General features: G+C 33.8%; 1 protein-coding gene across 3 annotated transcripts in view; it reads left to right on the top strand.

Annotated features, from left to right (window-relative positions):
* C3G (C3G guanyl-nucleotide exchange factor) overlaps nucleotides 1-24,433 on the top strand; it is a 196,182-nt gene that overhangs the window by 54,269 nt on the left and 117,480 nt on the right. For all 3 annotated transcript variants that reach the window (XM_085809356.1, XM_085809354.1, XM_085809355.1), the window contains 3 exons: nucleotides 676-848; nucleotides 9,503-9,650; nucleotides 16,540-16,643. In XM_085809356.1, the coding sequence (XP_085665482.1) occupies nucleotides 676-848; nucleotides 9,503-9,650; nucleotides 16,540-16,643 (425 nt within the window). The remainder of the gene's footprint in view (nucleotides 1-675; nucleotides 849-9,502; nucleotides 9,651-16,539; nucleotides 16,644-24,433) is intronic.

The following is a 24,433-nucleotide window of genomic DNA, read 5'->3' as shown; positions in this document are numbered from 1 at the left end:
GATTAGTTTTTAATCATCTATCTAAGTATCTAATTTTTTATATCAAAGAGATATATGATCACCATGTTTTGAGTGCATCTACTTTCAGACTTTTTTTTTAACTGTAGAACTTCAAGTGTTAACTCATTTATGTTTGCTCTTTTCTTGATCTGCTCAAGTCTGCAGATGTCCAGATCCTTAAAAAAGAGTGATAAGCTAAGCAGACATTAACCTTCATGGATGATAATTTGCCTCTCCTATTTCCTCCCAAATAATCAAACTATTGTTGAGGGATGTGAGTGCTCATATTTATCTGCATTATAAGCACAGAAATACTCAGTTTTTAAGTTTAATATTTTGCTGTAGTTTATTTGTTGAACATTTCTCATGTCCATACTTATTGCTGCAAATGATGCATTAGTTAGCACATGTGTTAGTTTGTGAAAAATAATCCAAATATTTTTACTACATTTCTTCATCTTTGAGATCCTATCAGGCTGGAGTACAGTGGGGCAGAATCAAGAACGTTTATTTCATTATAAAATTCCTGTTATATTTGCTTTTCCCATACAGTTTCACCCTTTTTATGAGTCCCTTTTATTTTTTTACCAGACTATATTTTATTACGTTACAAACTAAATGTTATTTATATTCTTTATAAAGGGAGAAAAAGTACATATTTCTGTTATTTTTTAGGATGTAGACACTATATTACGCTCAGTTCGTCTTCTATCTACAGATCTTAGGTATTTTCAGGATGTTGTAGAGAAAAATATTTTGGAAATGTTGCCAGGTTCAGCAACTGTGGTTCTAGAAACTGTTTTGAATATTCATTCTGCACTGAGAGAATCTTTAGTCAATGAACAGAGGTAAGTAATATAATTCTTCTTCATTTTTTCCTCCTAAAAGTGCACATCTTATGAATATATTTTTGTATTTCTTAAACAGATGCTTTGAAATGAGTGTTTACATATGTTTCATTGACAGCTTTAAAAGCTAATGGGTGTCTTTAAGGAAAACTGAAGGCATTTATTTAAAATTTTTTATTGGAGTCAAATTGTTTAAAAATAAAGTATCAGAGTGATGTTTAACATAAAACTTGTATCAGTAATTACCCCCCCAGACTTCCTGGATGCAATTTGATGATTTTTTTACAGATGGAAAGTTACTTATCGGGTGCGAGGTTGTAGTTTCTGCAATTACTTGGAAAGATTCCCAAACTATCGACATTTATCTTAAGCCTGCAGAAATTATCACCATATGAAAAGGAAATATATTTAGCAAGTTAAAATACAAATTTTAATTGCTAATTAAGGATTAAGTAATACATTAAGAAATAAAACACTTATACTCTTTCCCAAATTGCTATGTAATTTTTTTATTTGTTTTCACTTAAATATAAATCACAGAATTGCAAACCCGGCATTGTGTAAACCTTGCCACCACCATTTATCAGAGTTGAATGCAGGAAATTGTCTTTATTGTATTGTGCCAAAAAACAGTTCTTGCTACATTCATGTGTTTGACAGTTCTTTCTAGCTGAGAGCTTCAGATTGTTCTGTTTACTTGCTCTGTCTGGTACATTTTGCAGACTGAATTAATCATACCCTTTTAGTGATAAGAGGTAGTGGAGGAGCCCCTGTGGTCATCAATTCCATTCTTGCAGCAAGGCAATTGCCAACTCTAGGATGGTTCTCAGAGGGAAGGGAGGGTGAGATGAGATTGTCCTCCCAAGAGTGTCCTAGACATGATCTATAGGCTTAAGATCTGGCTGGCCAATCCATACGGTGAATATCCCCACTTCTGGTTAATCATTGACCAGCTGAGCTGCATGTGGGCAAGCATTGTCATCCATTCGAACCCAGGAGCAACTGTGCCCCTGAAAAGTTAAACATAAGGCTCTGAGATCTGCTCTCTATACCTCATAGCAGTCAGAGAGACTTTGCCAAATGATTCTTTTCCCTAATGAGGGAGGTATAATATCATGTTCCAGGCTCTCTTGAGATACAGGTACAGCAGGAATTAGTGTCTAGGCTGAATCTCATGTATAAGAAGTATGGTGCTTCACTAGAGTCTGATCCATGACACATGTGGTCTGCATCATGCTAAATTCATTTTCTTATGCTGCCATACAACCCAATCTTATGAAGCTTTTAGGCAACTGTAGACCATGAAACTTGGGTTCCAGTGGCAGCATACAGCTCTTGCACTCTCGTAGGAGCTTTGAAGCTGTAGCAATCCTGTGTTGCTACACTGAAAGTGCCAAGTAATGATCCTCATTCATTGTTGTGGATCTTGGTTGACCTTGTCAACATCTTGTAAATATGGATCCAGTGTTCTGAAATTCTTTCCTAAATTGCAGATGACACTGGGCAGAACGTTGAGCTTTCTAGCCGCCTACACTTGTGACTGATCTGCCTCCAAGCTTCTGCATCTCATTCTGTCATCCATACATTCATGGCTACTCATTCTGTTGGCTCATTGAGCTCATGTTCATTGATTCACATTTGTGGCTACTCTACTACATACTATTGTGGTATCAGTGTTTTACACACTTGCTAGAGGAATGTTTGTAATGTGTTAGTGGAATTTAGAACATGGTAGCAGCAGGATGAAAACTTAAAAACCTATTTTTATCTTCCTTCTTTATGTTGTATGCATTCATATATCTTCGGGGTTGAGATAAGGGATATAAAATTAAGTGTGTAATTTTTTCTGATGGAGTATTGTTGTATCGTAAATTATAATACGACGTTTAGCTTAAGAGAGCTTCTCCTGACGCATGCGGCGTTCGCGTTTATCCGCGTGGTGAATGATGATGTAACTGTTTATTACGTATGTATGTATATGTATATCATTCTTACTTCTTCGCCCTTTTCTCTGCTGTACGCAACTTTGTTTAAGTTAATCTCTGTCATTAAAAATGTTCATTGATATTACAATCTATTTAGGCTCATTTATTTCTTCAATGGTTATGGGCCCAGGAACGTTTCAACTGTGCTTATTAGCAAAATACTTATTTTAAAATGAACATTTTGAAGTTTTCGAGCATTGAACTCTTAAGCCTAATTCAGTGCAAGAACTTTTACGTCTAATCAACGGTAAGAACTGATCAGCGTTCAGTTAAGCCTATTTTTATAGCGCTCAATCTTGTTTTTTTGGCTGTGAGAGACTGTATTACATTACGTCGCATTTGACTACTATAGAAAAGCTCGGAAAAGATAATTTTGACAGTTGGAAATTACAAATAGAAGCAGTATTGATTAAAAACGACCATTGGGATTATGTAACCGGTAAAGTGCTAAAACCTGCTGAAGGAACCGAAGACGAAAAGAAATGGCTCCAAGCTGATCAAAAAGCTCGCGCAGATATAATTCTTGCAATTAATCCTAGTGAACTGTGTCATATAAAGCATTGTGTGACATCAAATGCTGTGTGGAATAAACTCAAAGCCGTATATGAATCGAAAGGACCTGCAAAGAAGGCTACATTATTAAAACAGCTTTTATTTAGAAAAATGGTGGAAAGCGAAACGATGTCTGAACATTTGAATAATTTCTTCGAAATAGTTGATAAGCTTAAACAAATGGAAATTGACATAGCTGATGATTTTTTATCGATTCTTCTGCTCTATAGTATTCCAGAAAATTTTGAAAATTTTAGATGCGCCATCAAATCAAGAGATCAGTTACCTAGTCTCGAATCTTTGAAAATCAAAATGTTAGAAGAATGGGAAGCAAGAAAAGGGAAAACGTCTCAAGATTCACAGAATGCATACTATACTGATTATAAAAGAAGAAATCAAGAACAGAAGAAAAATGAAAAATGGAAGGTAAATTCAAACAAAAATTTTCCAGCTGAAAGAAATTTTCGAAACTTGAAATGTAATTACTGCTCGAAAATTGGGCACAAGCCATCTGAATGCAGAAAGAAAATAGCTGATAGAAAATATGCGCAATCAAATAAGGGAAATCAAGGTTCTATGATGGCTTCTAATTATGAAGAGCAGGTTAGTTTAGCTGTAAACAATGCTTATCAGAAGACCTCCTCATGGTGCTTAGATAGTGGCTGTACATCTCACATGTGCAATGACAGAAGGTTATTTTCAGAATTTCACCCTCGAACGAATTCAACCATAAAGTTAGCAGTTAACAAAACAGCAAAAATTACAGGAATTGGAACTGCCCTTATAACAGTACCTAACGGAAATAAGACAATTAAACTTACGCTCAAAAATGTGTTATGTGTTCCGGAATTAAAATGTAATTTGCTGTCAACATCTAAAGCTACTGCAAATAATTGTTCAGTGATTTTTACAGAACGACATGCTAGAATAATAGAACCAAATGGATCTATACTAGTGCAGGCTATTCGTCATGGTGATCTTTATTATATACATCCAAGCATTGAAACAGCTGCAATAGCACAGGTAAGTGATTTTGTAAAGTGGCATCTTAAATTAGGTCATTTAAATGAGTCTGATTAGAAAAGACTTAAGTCTGATAACATGGTTAGAAATTTAAATTTTAATAACACTGAATCTCTAAAAGACTGCAAAGTCTGTATCCGAGGTAAACAAATTGTGCAACCTTTTCAAAAAGAATCAAAATTTCAAAGTGATGAATTACTGAACTTGATTCACTCAGATTTGTGTGGACCTATGAGAGTCCCATCCCATGCTGGTTCGCGTTATTTTGTTACTTTCATAGACGACAAATCGCGTTATGTCGAAGTCAGTTTTCTTAAAACTAAAGATGAAGTGAAAAATGCATTCATTAAATACAAAGCTGCGGTCTAAAATCGTCTAGGAAAGAAAATAAAAATCCTTCGGACTGATAACGGTCTCGAATATCACAGAGAAGAATTTAATAAATATATTCAAGAATGCTGGATTAAACGAGAATTCTCTGCACCAATGACTCCTCAACAGAATTCGAGAGCTGAACGCATGAACCGCACTTTAACTGAAATGGCCAGATGTTTGTTACTACAAAGTAATCTTCCTCAATCCTTTTAGGCTGAAGCCTTGAACTGTGCTGTTTATATTCGTAATCGTTGCCCAAATCGAAGCCTGGGAGTAAACAAAACACCTTATGAGTTATTTTTTGGCATCAAGCCAACTGTATCTCACTTCAAAGTATTCGGACAAAAATGTTTTGTACTTAATAAAAGGTGTAAAGGGAAATTCGATCCTCGATCAGAAGAACATATATTTGTAGGATACTCAAATGAATCGAAAGCATACAGGCTGTGGAATAAAAATTCCAGAAAAATCATTATAAGCCGAGATGTTAGATTCATTGATGAATTTGAAAACTTTACTAATTATGATAAAGATTTAGAAGTTTTATTTTTTGAAAATATTCCTGATAAAAAGAAGGAAGAACCTCTGAATGTAAAGCAAATATCGGCTGATGAAATAACAGAAGACCCCTCAAATATGGCAGAAACATCTGATAATGATTCCGAAGCACTACCTGAAATGCAGATTAAAAGGGGGCCAGGTCGTCCAAAGAAAGTCAAGACTGGGAAGCCAGGAAGACCAAAAAAGGAATACCATAATATAAACATAGAAAAGGAAGAAGCACAAATTGCTGAAGAAGATACAAATCCGACATTAGAAGAAGCATTAAACGGAAGTTATGCTGAAGAATGGCATAAGGCTATGCAAAGTGAGTATGAAGCACTTGTTAAAAATGGTGCATGGAAATTAGTAAAGCGACCACACAACAAAAAGGTAATAGGATGTCGCTGGGTTCTTAGAACGAAATATAATGCAGATGGAACAGTTCAAAAGAGAAAAGCTCGATTGGTTGCTAGAGGATTTGCACAGGAACCTGGAATTGATTTTAATGAAACCTTTGCTCCAGTTGCCAGAGCGAGTTCTATAAGAACTGTGATTGCATACAGTGCTGAACAAGACCTTATGTTATATCAACTAGATTTTGTTATGGCTTATGTTAACGGAGATTTAAAAGAAGAAATTTTCATGGAACAAGCTAAAGGTTTTGAAGACCAAAATAATCCTGATTATGTTTATGCTTTGCAAAAGTCTCTTTATGGTTTGAAACAAAGTGGACGACAGTGGTATGAAAAATTAGACAAAAAACTCAAAAACTTTGGATTACAACCATTACAATCAGATAAGTGTGTATACAGGATGAAAACATCTCAAGGTGAGTTAATTCTAATTTTATATGTTGATGACTTAATAATAGCAACAAATAGCTGTGATTTATATGCTAAACTTAAAGGTTATCTTTCTAAAGAATTTCATGTTAAAGATTTAGGCAAACTTCATTATTATCTTGGAATAGAATTTAATCAAGATGTAAATAATAATTCTATTAGTTTATCTCAGCAGAAATATGTTGATAATATTCTACGAAGGTTTAATATGCAAGATGCAAAACCAGTAGCAACTCCTTTAGATCCTAGTGTAAAATTAAGTAAAAAAATGTGTCGTCCTGAAACTGAAAAGGAAGAAATGAACGATGCACCTTATCGCCGTCTAATTGGTTCGCTTATGTATCTTTCTGTGTTTACTAGGCCGGATATTGCATATGCCGTCAGTCACCTGAGCCAATTTAATAACAATCCTGGAAAACTACACTGGTTGGCTGCAAAGCACGTTCTTCGATACTTAAAAGGAACTAAAAATTATTGTTTAAAATTTCGAAAGACTGGAAAAGCACTTATTGGATATACCGATGCCGACTGGGCGTCTGATGTTAATACTAGAAAATCGTATACAGGTTACCTATTCAAGCTAGCTGGAAATCCAATAACATGGGAATCACGAAAGCAACAAACTGTCGCATTATCAAGTACTGAGGCAGAGTACATCAGTCTTTCAGAAAGTGCCAAAGAAACAGTTTATTTACGTCACTTCCTTAAAGAATTAAATTTTACTGCTGATTATCCAACCATTATATATTGTGATAATCAAGGTGGACAAAAGCTTATGAAAAATGCTGTTTATCACTCACGCACTAAACACATAGATATTAGACATAATTTCATTCGTGAAATTTATGAAAGAAATGAAATAGACGTTAAATATGTGCCAACAGAGAAAATGCCTGCTGATGTACTGACAAAAACATTGACTGCTTCGAAACATTCTAAGTGCTGTAAATTAATTGGAATAACTATAAATGATTAATGTTTATTTTTTTTTTCAGCCGCCAAACGTCGAAAGGGGGATTGTTGTATCATAAATTATAATACGACGTTTAGCTTAAGAGAGCTTCTCCTGACGCATGCGCCGTTCGCGTTTATCCGCGCGGTGAATGATGACGTAACTGTTTATTACGTATGTATGTATATGTATATCATTCTTACTTCTTCGCCCTTTTTCTCTGCTGTACGCAACTATGTTTAAGTTAATTTCTGTCATTAAAAATGTTCATTGATATTACAATCTATTTAGGCTCATTTATTTCTTCAAGTATGGTGTTTTTTTTTTTTTTTTTTTTTTTTTTTTTTTTTTTTTTTTTTAAGGGAAACATGGTGCGTGGTGTGCTGGTTGTGCCATGCATTTAATTAAGGAAATTATATTTCTTTGGAATGTAAAGTAAATCACAATTTGTTATAAGTGAAATAAAAGAAAATTTTAAATTGGCCTGAATTTAAAGAGTTGTGTTACTTTCTGATTATCTGCACCCACATTGTAAATTTACGAACCTGTCTACGACTTTGGAGAGCATTTGGGGTAATTAACCAATTGATAATTCTGTTTGATGATAACCCAGTTCCTCATAGCACTGATATACATTATTCCTTTGTCCAAAAAATTAAATAAAGCGAACAGCTGTTGTAAACAAGATACAGCTATCTTAAGATACTTTCCAACTCATAGTCTAATACTTTGCTTGCAGTTTTTTACATTACATGTCAAATTCAGTTATTTAAAATGTACAACTTCAATAGTACGAAATGTAAATTTTTGCATTTTTTTTCAATCAGGTAAAATGCCAGATTTCTGAAGAAGTGCAACACATTTTCCAGATTGTAAAGTTAACAGTCTCATTCCGGTCAGTCTAACAAAAACAAATGTATTCAGTGCAAAAAGAAATGCTAATCAGGAAAATGACCATTGAATCTCAAAAGTTTTTTTTGCCTCAACAATACTTTTTTGTGAACTTTCATTGGAAATGCGGATATTCAGAAAGTACCATATTTTTTGGTCTGTAAGATGCCTGAGAGCCATAGCTGTACTAATGCTCAACTTATCCTGTTTTCTTATCCTTTCACATTATTCAACTTATCCTTTCACATTAAAGCATATTTATTTGATCTTATCTCATCTCAAAATAATATGTGGGGCTGACTTAAATTCTGGCCAATGGGTTACTATGTAGGTAAGTTGAAAAATAAGTTTACTCTGTCGACTGTGGTCAGAGTTGTGTATGAAAGTCAAAAAATAGAATGAGACATTAAAGATATGACATACCTTTATTTTTCCACGTAGGTACCAAGTACATTGAGACATTTGTCATATCGCTTGATAAGTTTCAAAAAGCCCTCCAGGAAAAAATCAGGGCTTTGCATATGGAAGAAGCGTTGAACGGCTTGTTTCACTTCAGTATTGCTTCCAAAGCGCCTTTCCCCGAGATTTTTCTTCAAAGCCGACACACAAGGAACAACGCATGGGGGTCAGCCTGGAACATCTCATGCGTTACCATGAAGATGGCAATGACTTTCTGTTTCGGATTGTGACGGGGGATGAAATGTGGGTCCACCATTTCACGCCAGAATCGAAAGCCGCATCTATGGAGTGGAAACATCTGTCATCACCTGTCCGAAAGAAGTTCAAGACAACTCCCTCTGCAGGTAAAGTGCTCCGCACAGTATTCTGGGACGTCCAAGGAGTTTTGTTGCTGGACTTTTTGGAGGTTGGAACCATCAATGCTATGCGCTACTGTGACACCCTGTCGAAATTGAAAGAGGCGATTTGGAAAAAGCGGCCTGGCCTTCTCACATCTGGCGTTCTGCTGTTGGATGACAATGCCAGACCACATTCAGCAACGGCAACGCAAAACCATATTGCAACTCTTGGTTGGGAGCGCCTACACCATCCGCCATACAGTCCTGATCTCGCACCAAGCGACTTCCATCTGTTTCCGGCTTTGAAGAAAAATCTCGGGGGAAGGCGCTTTGGAAGCAATACTGAAGTGAAACAAGCCGTTCAACGCTTCTTCCATATGTAAAGCCCTGATTTTTTCCTGGAGGGCTTTTTGAAGCTTATCAAGGAATATGACAAATGTCTCAATGTACTTGGTACCTATGTGAAAAAATAAAGGTATGTCATATCTTTAATGTCTCATTCTATTTTTTGACTTTCATACACAACTCTGACCACAGTCGACAGGGGAAACTTATTTTTCAACTTACCCTCGTATTATTTGATAATTACAGTTTTGAATAGTGTGCAGTTAGGAAGTGTGAAATTTTGATTTTATCACTGTTAAGTTTCTTAATATGGTGGTATTTACTTAAATGAACTTCTTTATATTTACAGCTCATTAATGTTATCTGCTTCAAACCAAGTATATCAAACATTAGCTAATCTTATTCGTTGGTCTGACAATATATTATTATATGGTGAAAAAGCTGTTGAAAAAGAAAATGTTGTTGAGGTTGTGCAAGCTGTTCGGGAAGCGGTAAAGGTAGGTTTTCTTTTGTTATAATTGATTAATATTCGTTATTAAAATGGTTACTGAAATATCAGCTACTAACAATTGCAGCTTTAAAGCAAAATATATATGGATCATATTCAAAGTTCATGCTCTTAAAAAGTATAAATTAATTTAAGACTAATTTGCAGTTATCAAGAATTTTATTTTAGATTTTAAAGTATAACTAAGGGGGGAGAGGAAATTTTACCTGAAACTGACAAGTTATATGTTGTCTAGGATGCATCAAAATTTGTTTTGACGTTAATAACAAGTGATACATCCTGGATATCATTTTAAGTCAAAGGGTTGAATTAGAAATAAAATCTTTTTTGGTAATGATGCATACTTGTAACCAATTTATTATTTTTTTAAATAGCTATAATGTAATAATTCAAAATGACATCTTTATTAGTAAATGTTCATTTTTTAATATGCTTTTGTGTATAAGTATTGTTAACATATTTAGCAAACTATAAGAAAATTAGAGTAACTAATCGGAAATGATTTGCATATTCACTACAGATTTAATAAATTTTTCAAAAATGTGTCTAAAGAATTGCTTATGTTCCTGCCATAGTGCACTTCTACAGAACAAAGTCTGAGCTCAGGAAGCATTAGGACTTCAGTGATTCCGGAAATTTCTGGATTTTAGATCATCAGTCTACAGTGGCTCACATTTGTTTTCAGTTTTATTTGAAATACCAGCTTTTAAATATTAACAAAATGACTTTCTTTTGATATTCCTTTCTTCTGTACTATTGATCATCTATTTTAAAATTTTGAAAAATGTTACTCAAAATTGTTTTTGAGCAAGAGGAAAAAATTAAAAAAAAATCTGAAAAGGAACTCAAATTCAGACACTTTGGTTAAACAATTTATATTTAATAAAAACGTGAAAATAATAAGGCATTCAATATTTCATTGGATATATTTTAGCTAAAATGACACCTTTAACATTTAGGAAATCGAAGCCTTTTCTAACCTGTATGCTTAAAATACTGAAACGCCCATCTCCATCCGTTACCCATCCCTTCCGTTTCCTCCCCTTCCTGTTCATTGATGCACTAAGAGGTTTGAATATTTCGAATGACATCCTTTCTACTTCCTAACAAAGAAGCTTCCATTAGCAGTTTAGGTCAAGCTGTTTGCAATAAACTGATACAATGCATTTGAGGAAACTGCACCTGCTACTGCATACTTTAGGGGGAGGTCAGAAAACACCACCACAATCTCGGTCGTTTTGGGCAGTTGTCATTTGAATCAAAGGCTGACTCAAGCATTTTGGCCTTCAAATGGCTAATGTGCTTTGGCATGGATTCTGTCTTTTTGTGTGTGTGTGTATAAGGATGTTCCATTTCTTTGGAAGAAATGCTTTTAGTAGAGCTTTCGAAGAAGTATTATGTTTCCTATTCTTATTACTGAAGAACATTAAGTTTTGCTAACTTCAGGACTGTTGGATATTAAGCTCAAGTGAATATTTAGGGCTTTACGTTTTGAATCGTAACACTGATGTAACTTGAATGTAGTTTCCAATCCAAGTTTTCTTGCATATACTTTCAAGTTTTCATTAAGAATAATTATATATTTTATACCAATCCATATTAGCAATAGGTTTTTTTTAATTCAGTTCGTAATTTGGGTTTTGCTACATAATAACTTGTCTATCAAACCCAAATATATTAAGTTTTGTCTTCTGCAAAATATAACATGATCTAATATGATAAAACTGTGCTTACTATAGATTTCACTAACATCAGATGTATTTTTCTTGTTTTCTTCTTGTTGACAAAAAATTTCCTTCTTGCTAATCACCTATTGTATCCATGATTAAGTGACCTTCAGGGTTATTTTTTATTGCAAATTAATCTTCTGAATCTCCTGAACCTTTTGGTGTTCTAATATTTGGGTGTTATTTGATTTTTCATGGAAGAAATCTGCCATTCCTTGGAGTTAGCTTTGAATACGATTGAGACTTAATGCATTTTCAATACTTCCATCAGTTTTCTTTGTTTTATTAAATCAAAGATAGTTAATTACTTGCATCAATAATTTTTTGGATATTTTGAATGCTGTTACTCTCTAAAAAGATGAATTATTCAATTTGTAACAGACTTGGTCAATAATTTGTCGTGTCTTTACATTTTCATGTCAGATATGGAACTGTTAATATATTTTGTTAAACAAGGAAAAATTTACAAATGCAGATGATCATTTAAAGCAAAAAAAAAAAAAAAAAAAAAAAAAAAAAATATAACACGAAACATTGTCTAGTGAAATAGTTCTATAAAATTTTGTAGGTTACTAATTAACTGTTTTTGAACTAATTATTATATTGCAAGGAATATTTTGGGGATATTTATTTTACAACAAGCAAAGCTTAAATTAAAGAAAAAATAATTGAGGTCTGTGTTTCAGTATGTATATAAAGATCTAGGCAAATAAATTAAAAAAATTCAAGTTACCATAAACAAATGTGAGCTACTGTAAATCTAATAAGATAACACACAGAAGCTATAAAATTAAAAATATTCTTTATTAATATTTCTGCAAGAAAAAGATATTTCACATAAAGTTTTTTTTTTCCCTGAATCACCACCACATCAAATTCAAATGTGACTCAAAGGTAAAATGGCAGTATTTTTTAGATTTAAAAGTATACTGCATGTATTTGCTATGCTGGTAACTGATGACCGAGGCATTGTCATCACAATGTGAGATATCAATTATCATCTTCATTTAGCTTTTTTTTCTCATATTCCATTAATCAGAAAATTTTGCTTTTTCTTGTCATATCTGAAAACCATTAGATTCATGGTTCATCATCATTGTAAAATTTGGTAGCTGACTCTAAATTATGCCTACTGTTTAAAAAAATATTTGCAGACACACTCTTCCATGATCTGGCAATGATTTCAGATTTTATATTAAAATATTTTTAGAATTTTTGGATGGTCTGCATCTGTTTTTGGAGTGCTGCATCTGTTTTTAAAAACTGATGCAGCACTTTATACCTAATTCCAGTGTGCTTAAAATTTTGATATCTACTTCTTGATGTTATCATTTACTAAAACTGCAATGTTGATAAGATTAATAGATAGACGCAACAAAATAATAAGTTATTTTGAATCGGGAAATTAAGGGAAGAGAAAAATTTGTTCCTTTGAAACAAATTCTCTCTCCCTTCCTTACTGCTGTGCAAAAAAAAAAAAAAAAAAAAAAAATTAAAAAAAAAATTTAAAAAAAATATCCAGTGTGAGCAGCATCTCACTCTAAATAACTATGTCTTGGGGCTTACTGTTTAGGGAAGGTAGAAAAATGTTAACCTGCCTGTGCAAGTGCAACAGTGGCCGAGTGGTAAAATTTCTCAACCCTGGTACTTTGACCAGGGTTTGATTCTAGGCAAGTAGGGTGGCTACATGGGCATTTTCGTGGTTTCCCCCATGTGTAATATGGTTGCAAGTCAGTTTCCCTCAGAAAGCCCTCTATGAAAGCCCTCTCTACCCTAAGGCAGATAATCCTCACATGTTTTACTGTAATCAAATAAACCAATCAAACGAACCCCTACACATCACCACTAAAGGGCTGAAAATGTGGTCATGGCTAATGTCAATGCAACATTAATCATTGTATTTAGCCAACAGATGTTTGAAAGTGACATACAGGAATCTCCACTGGTTGTTAAAAATTACTTTTATTATTCTATTCTCCATTCCTAAGCTTTGTAAGGAGAAAAATTCAAAAAGAAAGAAGGGAGGGGGGACCTTGCTAATGGTTGCGAGGTCTGGATATTAGACGATTTTGGACACTTTGGACATCTGAATTTCGGATTTTATACCGTATAAGAATTTTTAATTGTAGATATCCTTTAAACAGCACATCTGTCAATTTTCTATTTTAAATGAATTTTACATTCTGTTAATTATGCAATAATACTTTTTTAATATAGCTTCAAAAATGTAGAGACTTTATCATGCTACGATTAGAAAACATGCTACGAAAGAGATTAGGAAAACAGTGAATGCAGATCACTTAAGCAAGGAACTATTATGTATTATGAATAAAAAACACGTAACTGCTTCTAACATGCATGCATGTACTTTATTAAAAATTATTTGAAAAAAATCATGCATTGTACTTTGCCTCTTGGCTGAATTTTGGCTCAGTTGAAAACATTACTTTTTGTGATTTGGAATATTTTCATGATTTGAATCACTTCCATTTTGTGTATTAAAAAGAAGTCCTGACCATCTGTGTTCATTTTAGTTCCTCCATAGTTCTTCTGAATCCAAACTGAATATTGAATTTAAAATACCTGCAAACCAGCATGAAGAAAATAGTGAAAGCTAGTGAAAATAAATTTATTGCAGCTTACATTGAAATAATATTTGGAAATGATGTAAATAACATAGATGCAGAGCTGAGGTCCTTGTGCGAAATGTTACTGTATTATGTTGCCAGATTTATAGTTCAAAAGAAGAAAAATATTAAATACATATTTCACTTGAAATTTTTTCCCAATGGTTGAAATGAGAAATACTGTGTCAGAAATGTAATTCACAAATAATTTTTGTGCTGAAATGGTAGTTTATTGAGTGATGGATTTTGAAATAAATAGCTTTATTTATTTATTTTTGGTTAACTTCATATGGGTCCAGAAAAGGTAAATAATAAATTTGGGACAGGAGTCATTGCTGGAACAACATATAAAAATTCTATCATATTATATTTTCTGTAAAGTCTATTATAAAGAAAGAAAAATATTTAAAATGATGTATAATTTTTATGTAGTTGTTTTCCAAGAAATGAATGTTTTTATGTAATTATTATTTTTGTTATTAGTTCTGTTAAGAAAAATTGCTTGGAAATGCACGTAGACCAGTACATATGTTTATCTGAATTCTTCCCATCATCTTTTAAAATTTTTTTAAAAAATTTATTTGTTCTGATTAACCATCAGGTAGTAAAGGTCAGAAAATACATTATTATTAAACTTTCATTAAGTTTTGCAGCATTGTAAATTTATGTTTATTTCACAAGGGTAATTAATATATTAAAGTGGATTTATTATTAATAAAAAGCTATATTCATTATTTAGTGATAAGGGTTGAGATAGATAATATACAGTTGTTTCTTTTTTCTATGTTGCACTGCTAATTTAGATGTTCAATGTTTTGCTCCTGAGCTTTTTTTTTTTCCTAGAAAGGGTTGAGTCTGGAAGCCGAATGCATGCTATTTCTATTCCATAGTTAGCATCTTGAGGTTTTTCTGGTGAATGAGTCAGCTTTACTAGGTTTTTATGAAGTTTTACAATGCATAACATAAAATATGTGCCACTTTCTCTTGCCCTATACAAAGACATCCCTTCTCTTATACAAATGGCCCTCTTATTTGTCTTAATCAGCCTGTGCTTCTTTCTATATTGTTGCTTAATATATTTACTTTCCTACTATTTGTGGATGAAAATTTCTTTTAAAGAAATCATTTAGGATTTTCTTTTCTTTTGTAAGACGTTTGAATTTTCTACACGATTCTGATACCTAATTCTGTAAAGAAATTTCTTTATAGAAATTTTACTTATAAATCACTGGCTGTAGTATGTACTCCTGGAATTTTCTTTGCATTTGGAAGTGAGAATTGTCTTAAAATATTTACCTCCTGCAGTTGTAGTCTTTCTTGTATGCTAAAGAACATAATGTAAAATAGCTGTTGGTTAACTATTTATGCATGAAGGAGCAAAATATTAACTATGCATTTTTTGCTTTCTACATAGTGCGTAGTAATTGTCAGATGCTTCTATTTAATGTCTTGAATATCAATACTCTTTGGAATCTGATTACATTTACTAATAACCTAAAAAAAAAATGTAACCCAATTTTGAGGCATTTTTTTTAACCTTTTTTTTTTTTTTTTTTTTTTTTTTAAATTTGTCAGTGCATTTGCAACTGATCATTGAAAAGCAACAAAATAATAAATTGTGAAAATTACCAGTATTTCCCATGCCATTTCATTGCAATTCAAAGCATGAAAATTTAGTGCTTACATTACTAAAACCTAAGTATAAAAATTCCATAAAAAGTTCCAATAAGTAAAAAAATTCCACTAGATGTTACAAAGGTTGTCTATCTTTAGACCAGTACATGTTGCTTAAATTCAAACAGAATTCTTGATTGAGCAGTGAATGGTGACTATAACATAGTTTCTTCTGAAGGGAAAAATAGTGATACAGAAGAAATGAGAAATATAGCACTGTTTTTTCCTGTACTAAGTGTTTATGCTGTTTTAAGCAAGTGCAGCTTTATGTAAAATACCATATTCATACAGTTTTTTAGAGAAATGACAGCTCAAACTTGTGTAGCATTTCTGCTAGTAAAAGATCAAATCAAACATATTAATAATGAGTTCTGTGTGGCTGATATTGAGATATAGAGATTATTTAAAAAAAAAAAATGTAATCTTCTTGTGATTGTGAGCTGTCTTTTATTTTATGGGCTGAAATTTTTAGATGCGAGTAATATCTGAACATTTTCAAAATTCATCTAATTTATGTGCATTTCTCTGTTGACATCTGAGAAGCTTTGGAAATTTTCAGGCATACTGATTCTGTTGTGTATAAACTTTGGTTTAACTGTGTGGGGAAAATACTTAAAAAAATTTTTAAAATGTTTAAAACTTCTCTATTTAAAAAGTAATTATTATAGAGATTATATTACATGATGTTGACATTTTTAATTAATTTTTTATTACAATTTCACGCATTTGTGTCTATTTTGATACTGTTTCAGTGAAAACCAAAAATAAAAAAAAAAAAAAAAAGTATTGTTGTCTTTGTCATATGCATGTAATATTTACTTATTAATTTTGATATTAAACCTAATTTCAGAGTTTAGTGCAGCTTTCTCTTGATCGTTTGCAACATAAAGACTTAAGAAATTCAAATGATTTTAGTTCACAACATGGCATTCTGTCCTCACCTAAACCTGAAAGGTGAAGTTTTCTCCTTTTCTTTTCCTCTTTCAGTTTTTAACTGTAGATTTAAGAGTTTCAAAATATTAATTATTATAAGGTGCTGAAGATTCAGTTTTTTTTATCGTATTTGCTTTAACCTGCAACTGGTATGGCCAAAAAACAAAGTGCAAAACTGATACAGATACATTTATGTTGTTTGCTGACCTTTTTTTTTTTCTATAATCAGTTGTTCACAGACATTAATGATTTTTTTAAAGATAAAATACATTTTAGTCATTCTCTAAATAAAATGAATGTACCAAGGAAAAGAGTAAAATTCTTTATATAAGAGTTACTAGAATCCAGAAGCATAGATCATACCAGCTGAGGGTTAAAAATACATTGCATTGAAATTTGATATGTTTAATAAAGAAATGCTTTAACATTTATATTTGAGATAATTAAATTTATTTCATAGATATAAATATGTATTGAGTAACATCATTATTTAAAATGTTGTCTTGCACATATGAGCATTGTAATTTCCTTGCTGTTTTCGATACAGTAATGTCTAAGGTATATAAATCAATATTTATCAGTATATAAAGTGCACAAATGTTATAAAATTTCATTAGTAACATAGTGAACTAAAAATTTATCTATCAAATATTGCTATTATGATAAAAGTAATTAAAACAATATCTTTTGCATTGTTAAAATCAACTGCATTGTAAAGTCATGTTGATTTTAAATTAACACAAACCACATGTTCTGACGTTTAAAAAGTGGCATTTTCATTAAAGGTATGAGTGGCAAAAATCTGTTTTTCCAGAGGTGCTGTTTCGGAATGGAAGGCTAGAAGTTTTACATTCAGTTTTCTGAGCAGCAAGGCTAATGAGGGCTGAATTAGCAAATTTAATGATCATTATATCATTTGACATTAACTGTATAGTGAGTTAACCTCCATTAATTCCTAACATTAACTGTATAGTGAGTTCTAATGGCATTGTTAATAAATTGATGAAATCAGTTAAATATGACAAATATTTTGGCTGGAAAAATAGAGTGCTTGGTGTTTCTTTAAGCCTGTGATATTGATGGTGTAGGTATAAAAAAAACTTGTGGTTAGCAGATTTGAGAAGCATTATTGTTTCTGTAAGATTTTGTGTTTGCAAGTTAATTATTTACATAACATGCTTGGTCATCTTATGTATTCAGTTTCAGCTTAGAGACAAACAAGGAAGAAAAAAGTGGCCATTGAAATTGCTATTAATTTTTTTATGCGGCTTGTAACTGAATGGATTTTACCATAATTCAAAACTGTTTCCAGCAAGCAGGATTTTGTAGTTGATGGCTTCTGAACTGGAACTGCATACTATGGTTAAATTTTTAGTTAAAGAATTGCTTAGATCAATGCAAATGATTTTTTTTTATTTCTAATGGCACATTACAAGACAACTGAAGATCAAATAAAATACAAAACAAAGAAGAGAAAATTGACATCAGTATATCTGTAAACTGCGGGTTTTCCTCGCCATCGTAGCACCTCTAAATCAAAATATGAGGAAGGGCAGGGCATTTGCTTAAATGTGGCAAGTCTATGTCTTCCTTAAGATTGCATAAGTGGCAAAGAGAGTCAGGAGCAACACTGATATGTTTGCTTAAATGTGGCAAGTCTATGTCTTCCTTAAGATTGCATAAGTGGCAAAGAGAGTCAGGAGCAACACTGATATGTTGAAGGTGCTTACGGAAGCAGTCGTGGCCAGGTATAAGACGGAACAATGCCACAGATTTATTTCTAGGGCATTCAGGTACTTCAATAATCTGTCTAATCATGATTTATTTCTGCTTCTGTCTGTGAGTTTTTAATGTCTGTGAGGGTTTCCTAACAATTGACTTAATGGAGTTGTAAGGGAAACTAGGCTGTGACGTTTTAAGGGCAGAAGCTCCCTTCATATCCAAGAAATTGGTGACTCATTACCCTGAACTGCACAATGGGCTGGAATCCATTTAAGTACAACTATGCAAAGTAATAATGTATGTTTTGAAAAATATGCCAATATAGATAAGTAGCAGAAATATCTGAAATTTCAGATATAGAAATTGCAGGTGAATCCTGGCAAAAATAACAGAAGACACTGTGAAAAGGGAGCTTTTCTTTTAATCATTAGAAACTTTTTATTTTTTAAAAATGATTTTGTGTTTCATTATATCAGCATGATACATATCAATACCTATCCTGGGAAGCATTGCCATTTTATTAGGCTTAAGATATTTAATTTGCAATTGATGTGGCTTGCCAAAGTGCCAGTTTTCAGGGATGCTTTGTCATCTGAACTGCCAGTGGATGTAAAAGCTCTAAAGATAATTAAAAACTTCAAGGATGACTAATTGTCACTTCAGCAAGATAGCTTGCCATGAAGGATGTGTACTTTTAATTTTTGAACTTTTAGATTAAGTTTACTTTTAGAATAATGAGATAGCGCATAATGGCTTTAAAAGACCTAAGATTGGGTTTTTAGCAGTAGGAGAGAAGTACAGTACAAAGTCCGTAATCCGGACATCCATTATCCGGAATGATCTATAATCTGGACGTCCAAACCACAAACCTTTTTTTTGTATGCTTTACGCATGCGTGTTTAATGCACGCTTCCAATACGCATGCGCGCATGCCTCGCTTCCGATAGTGAAGAAAGTGACAGAGAGGTTATTGAAAATGAAAAAATTTCAATTGACAAGTTAGTCAGTATTCTCGACACAGCAATTACAGGACTTGAACAGTGGAAATTTGTAACTGAACAAGAAAGTATGTCTGTTTATAGAATTAAAGAGAAAGTATTAGCACAAAAAACAAAGCAACTTAAACAACTTACATCAAAAGAACTGTTTAATAAAGTAAACAAATAAGTATTAAGCTTTTTTTTTGTAAATTTTGATACCCTTTAGATCATAATTGCTCTTTATTTCATAAATTACGGTTTCATATTTTTAATTGTATAATTTCTGCATGCCATCTTACCAAATTTAAATTGATGATCCAGGAAAGTCCTAACCAGAATCGCCAAAGTCCCGATGAGACCGGATTATGGACTTTGTACTGTATAACGTTTACCTTCACTTGGCTCATATATTGGCAAATATTGTTAGAAAAACTTCGGAAAGATAATTCACCTATAATAATTGGTTCTATTAAACAAAAGTTCTGTGAGTTGATAACCAGGATCACACAGCAACAACCCCTGCACTAGAGCACTATGGCAAATGTCCAAGAAACAGAAAAAGGAAATGCTAAATTAGTTGGAAGAAATCTACAATGTTTATAATGATAAACAGAATAAAAAAAATAGCCATCAATAAGCAGTTTCTTCAAATGAAAAATACATAAATTGCTGTAGTTTTCTCCAAAATTTTATCAATTTTGAGCTATTTTTAGTTTAGAAAATTTTAAGTTTTCTTTAGCTTTTTTATTTTCAATGCATATAATTTTTTGACACTGTTTATGGCTCTCAAGGAGAAATACTTTGAAAGAATTATCCAAATATGACGAAAACTGCTATATACAACATGCATATACGAAAGAAACTGCTATATACAACATGCATATACAAAAAAAAAAAAAAAAAAAAAAAAAAAAAAAAAAACTGCTATATACAAAAGAAATTAAGTCATTACTTTCCCAGGCTAATTTATTTATATTAAATAGCTACAAAAGTTAGTAGGCATCACAATGCTATTACTGCTGTCTTGGCATGAATTGAATGTACATAGTCCACAAATAGTGTCCAAAGATAGTATCAGGTAGTCCATTTGGTTTGTTTACTAACTCGTTTGCATTCTGTGATGAGCATTGTGATGAGTGCCTGTTGGTGTGGATGGTTGTGTATATTATAAAGGTAGCTTTGGGTGAGCTATGCCAAGTGTTGACTGAACATTGTCTGAAATATGATTTGAGAATATAGTAAAAAGAATGGTTCCACAGCTTCCCAGAGAATGTCATCAATGTACTGTGATGACAAGAGGATGGTATAGAGAACTTTTAAGGTTGTCTGTCTAATATAGCATAATGCTTCCCACATATTTATTCTTACCCTGGAAAATGTGGAAAATATTCCACAATTATGACAGATGTGATCCATTGGCTGTCTTGTTTCCAGATTCATACCCTTGACCTTTGTCCAGAACTAATTGGTGTCAGTACTGAATACTGTATGATTAGTTGGGCACTTTTCTGCATTGAGTGGATCAAGTACAACTACGGCCAGTGATTTAAATTATTGCTACTCATTATTAGGTCACAAAGTAGCATGGAATGCAGTATAGTAGCATAATGATTGAAATGATTAATCCCATCCTTGTATGGGAATTTTTTATTCCCATACAAGGTGTCATATGGCCACTCATGATGGAAAATGATGTGATTAGGGTTTTTTGTGCAGTTTTCTCAAGCACTAACATGATTTCCTTTCATTATTGTGGCTGTCCTCAACTTTTACCAGCTCAATGTATAGTTTCTGTCAACATTATCTATGTACTCAATATGTTCAAATCAGTTTTACAGTGTGTTGGAGTTCAGGTAATCAAGCAGCTGTTTCAATGACCTTTATGTTTAGGTGTATGCCTTTGCTGTACCATGTCTGATTTACTTTTTCTCCATTTCCTTATGTATTATTTCAGGATGCTTTTAGTCATTGGCGTAGATTTTTTAATAATTTGCACCATATTCGGTTCTGAAGTACTTGCATATTGAATTTCATTTACATCTATAGTCTATTAAGTTTCTAAATACAGGAAACATGAAACATATGCAATGCCTATGCCAGGACTTGGAATTTGAACCTCTTGACTGCCAGCCAGACATGCTTCTGATTACACCATGAAGGCATGTGGTGAGGTAAAAAAAAAAAAAAAAACTTACACATCAAGTGCTTTTCTCAGGATGCTTCTCGTCATTTATAGAATATATATCATGGAACTGAGACCTGCCAATTATGGAATGTAACTAATTTTTATGAGTGTATGTGTACATGTTTCTCAAGGAATTAAATAACATTAAATATAAGTAGTAAACATTTGCTGTCATGTAAGGCATGTCATTAAAATTTAACTAGTTCTCTGAATTGTTGAGCAAAATATACACTGCTGGCCACCCAAATTGCAACACCAAGAAAGACAAGAGATATCACAACAAAATTTATTTAGTTTATAACATGTTGACCAAGTATCAGATGATTAAATTTATAGACTTCTGTGAATCAGTAGCCAGAGTAGCCGCTATTGTTGTCCTTCCAGAATCTGTAGCCCAGAGTAGCCGCTATGGTTGGAGATCACCACTGCCACAAGCCTCGGCATTGATTCAAAGAGACTTTGGGTGTGTTCTTGGGGTACAGCAGATTAAGCAGCTTCCACATTTTGCCAAAGTTATCTGGTGTAGCATCTTGGGATGTAATCTGGGTCAATCGTTCAGCAACCATGGACCACGTTTTCTATCGCCGAAAGATCTGGAGAGCGAGCCGGCCAGGGACGCACAATATCCTGTTGAAATATGGCTGTGGGCAAGCCCTGGAGGTAAGGAAGGACAACTGGCTCCAACACCTCAAAGATGTAGCACTGGCTGTTTAAAGTACGGGCAGTGCGTACTAGAGGATTGTGAGAGTGATATCCAATACTGCCCCATACCATAATACCCGGTGCAGGAACAGTGTGGGGGTGCATAATGCAGCTGTTCAGCATCCTCTCTTCACAGTGTCACCAGACTCGAATACGACCATCGTGGTGTTGCAGACAGAAGGGTGACTCGTCAGTAAAGACAATTTCATTCCATTCTGCCGTCTGCATCCTTCTTTCATCGCACCATTGGCGGCGCAGACGTCTGTGGTTCTGCGTCAAGGGTAGACGAAGCAATGGACATCTTGCGAACAGACCACTCTGCTGTAAACAGCATCGAATGGTACGCACAGACACTGGATGAAGCGTTACAGACTGAATGTGCTGTGCTATGGTTCGTGATGTGACTGAGCAATCCATCACTGCCATGCACACAATGTTCCTGTCATCACATGAAGTGGTGCACTGAGGTGGATGCGATCGAATACATTGGTCCGTCGTACCCTCCTGCATCCAACGGTCACAATCCACATTACAGTTGTTTGGTTTCGTCCAACACGACTACCGATTTCCCTGAAACATAATCCACACTCTTCGTAGGCCACTAACCTTCCTCTGTCAAACTCGGATACTTGATCAAACGATGATTGCTGTTTATTACAAGGCGTAACTGATAATTTTTTTGAAAAAAACAAGGAAAACACAATTTACGAACTTGAAGTCGTCGAAAACTCCAAGTCTTAAATAGCGCTTTGAATTGGTGCCACAAGCATGCATGATGTGCGTCTGCGCTGAAATTCTAATCATTTGCATATCTCACCTCCGCTAATGCATGTTGTAAATTTTATGTTATTTGCATGCTTCCTTCAGGGTGTTGCATTTATGGTGGCCAGCAGTGTATTTATGGAATTTGTGCTTTATACAGGGTGCCCACTAAAGACCATTTAACTGCCGAATGGCTGCAGCTATAGTCATAAAAGTGGTGTCTACGTTCAGAAAAGTGGCTATGCGCTACTAGATGAGATAGCTTACAGCACGACCTGGTGGAGAAAAGGGGAGTTTGTGTCACTATCCAGAAAACAGTATGAGATAGGAAGAAAAAGTGAATTACAAAGTTGTAGAACATCGTCAGTTTAGTACGAAAAGACACCTTGTGGGCATGAATGTTAAGAACAGAACGTTTTAAATGCACATTTAATTGTTCCCGATTTCCTATACTGTGATGTCATCAAACGATCCTAGAAAGGAAAAAACTAACTAGTTATCACAAGCTTACTTTATTTTTGATGTTCAGACTTTTGTCCGTCAGCTGACATGCACATCTGGACCCTTGTTAGAACCTCAAGTTGCACGCATTGTAGCATAATGGATGACATGTTTGCACAAACATCTGCAATATGTAGTTAAAGGTCTTTCAATGTTTATGGAGGAGTTGCGTACACCTGCTGTTTGAGGTATCCCCCACAGGAAAAAGTCCATTGGAGTCAGGTCAGGTGAACAAGGGGACCACTCTTCGAAATGACCATACCGGATTATTCATTTTCGGAATTTCTCCATCAGTTACTGCTTCACTTGTGATGGCTTGTGCGCAGGCGCGCCATCATGTTGGAACCATCCATTCTGGAGTTAAAGCAATGGCAGGTTCTCAACAAAATTGGGTATAATGTCTTGTATAAGTTCTAAATATCATGTGGCTGTTAACACACCCTAGTAAAATATTGGGCCGATTATCTTGTTATTCTAAATTCCACACCAAACATAAATCAAAAACTGTATATGATGTCAAATGCCTGCAGAACATGATGGATTTTCCAGTGCCAAATAATGGGGATTCTGCCTGTTGTACATTTCATTCTGCGAAAAGCATGCCTTATCTATCCATACTGTTACATTTTTCTTTTCTCTTCTGACACCAGTTGTTATGTTATTTTCTTCCTTCACGTTCGTACGGGGTTCGTATGGATTTGGAGGGAATAGTGACGACACTACTTAATGAAGTATCGAAACACACTTTATTAACCAATATTGTCAGGACAGCTCCAAAACACGTTTTACAGTCGTCGATGAAATCTCATAAATACGCTGACACGATCAGCGACACAGTCTTCAGGTTATCAGGCTATCACGGTGGAGACAGCTTCCTGCAAAGCACCCGACCCTGCTTGGTCGTTCTCGGAACTCCACGTACTCTCGAGACTCCACGCTACAATTCGCTATGCACTTGA

The sequence above is a fragment of the Stegodyphus dumicola genome, chromosome X2 (assembly GCF_044657685.1).
Source record: "Stegodyphus dumicola isolate Sdum_Otavi_A_Nest chromosome X2, ASM4465768v1".
In the NCBI taxonomy this organism is placed as follows: Eukaryota; Metazoa; Arthropoda; class Arachnida; order Araneae; family Eresidae; genus Stegodyphus; species Stegodyphus dumicola.
Note: the sequence above shows the minus strand (reverse complement) of the source record. Positions and strands in the feature narration are given on the sequence as shown.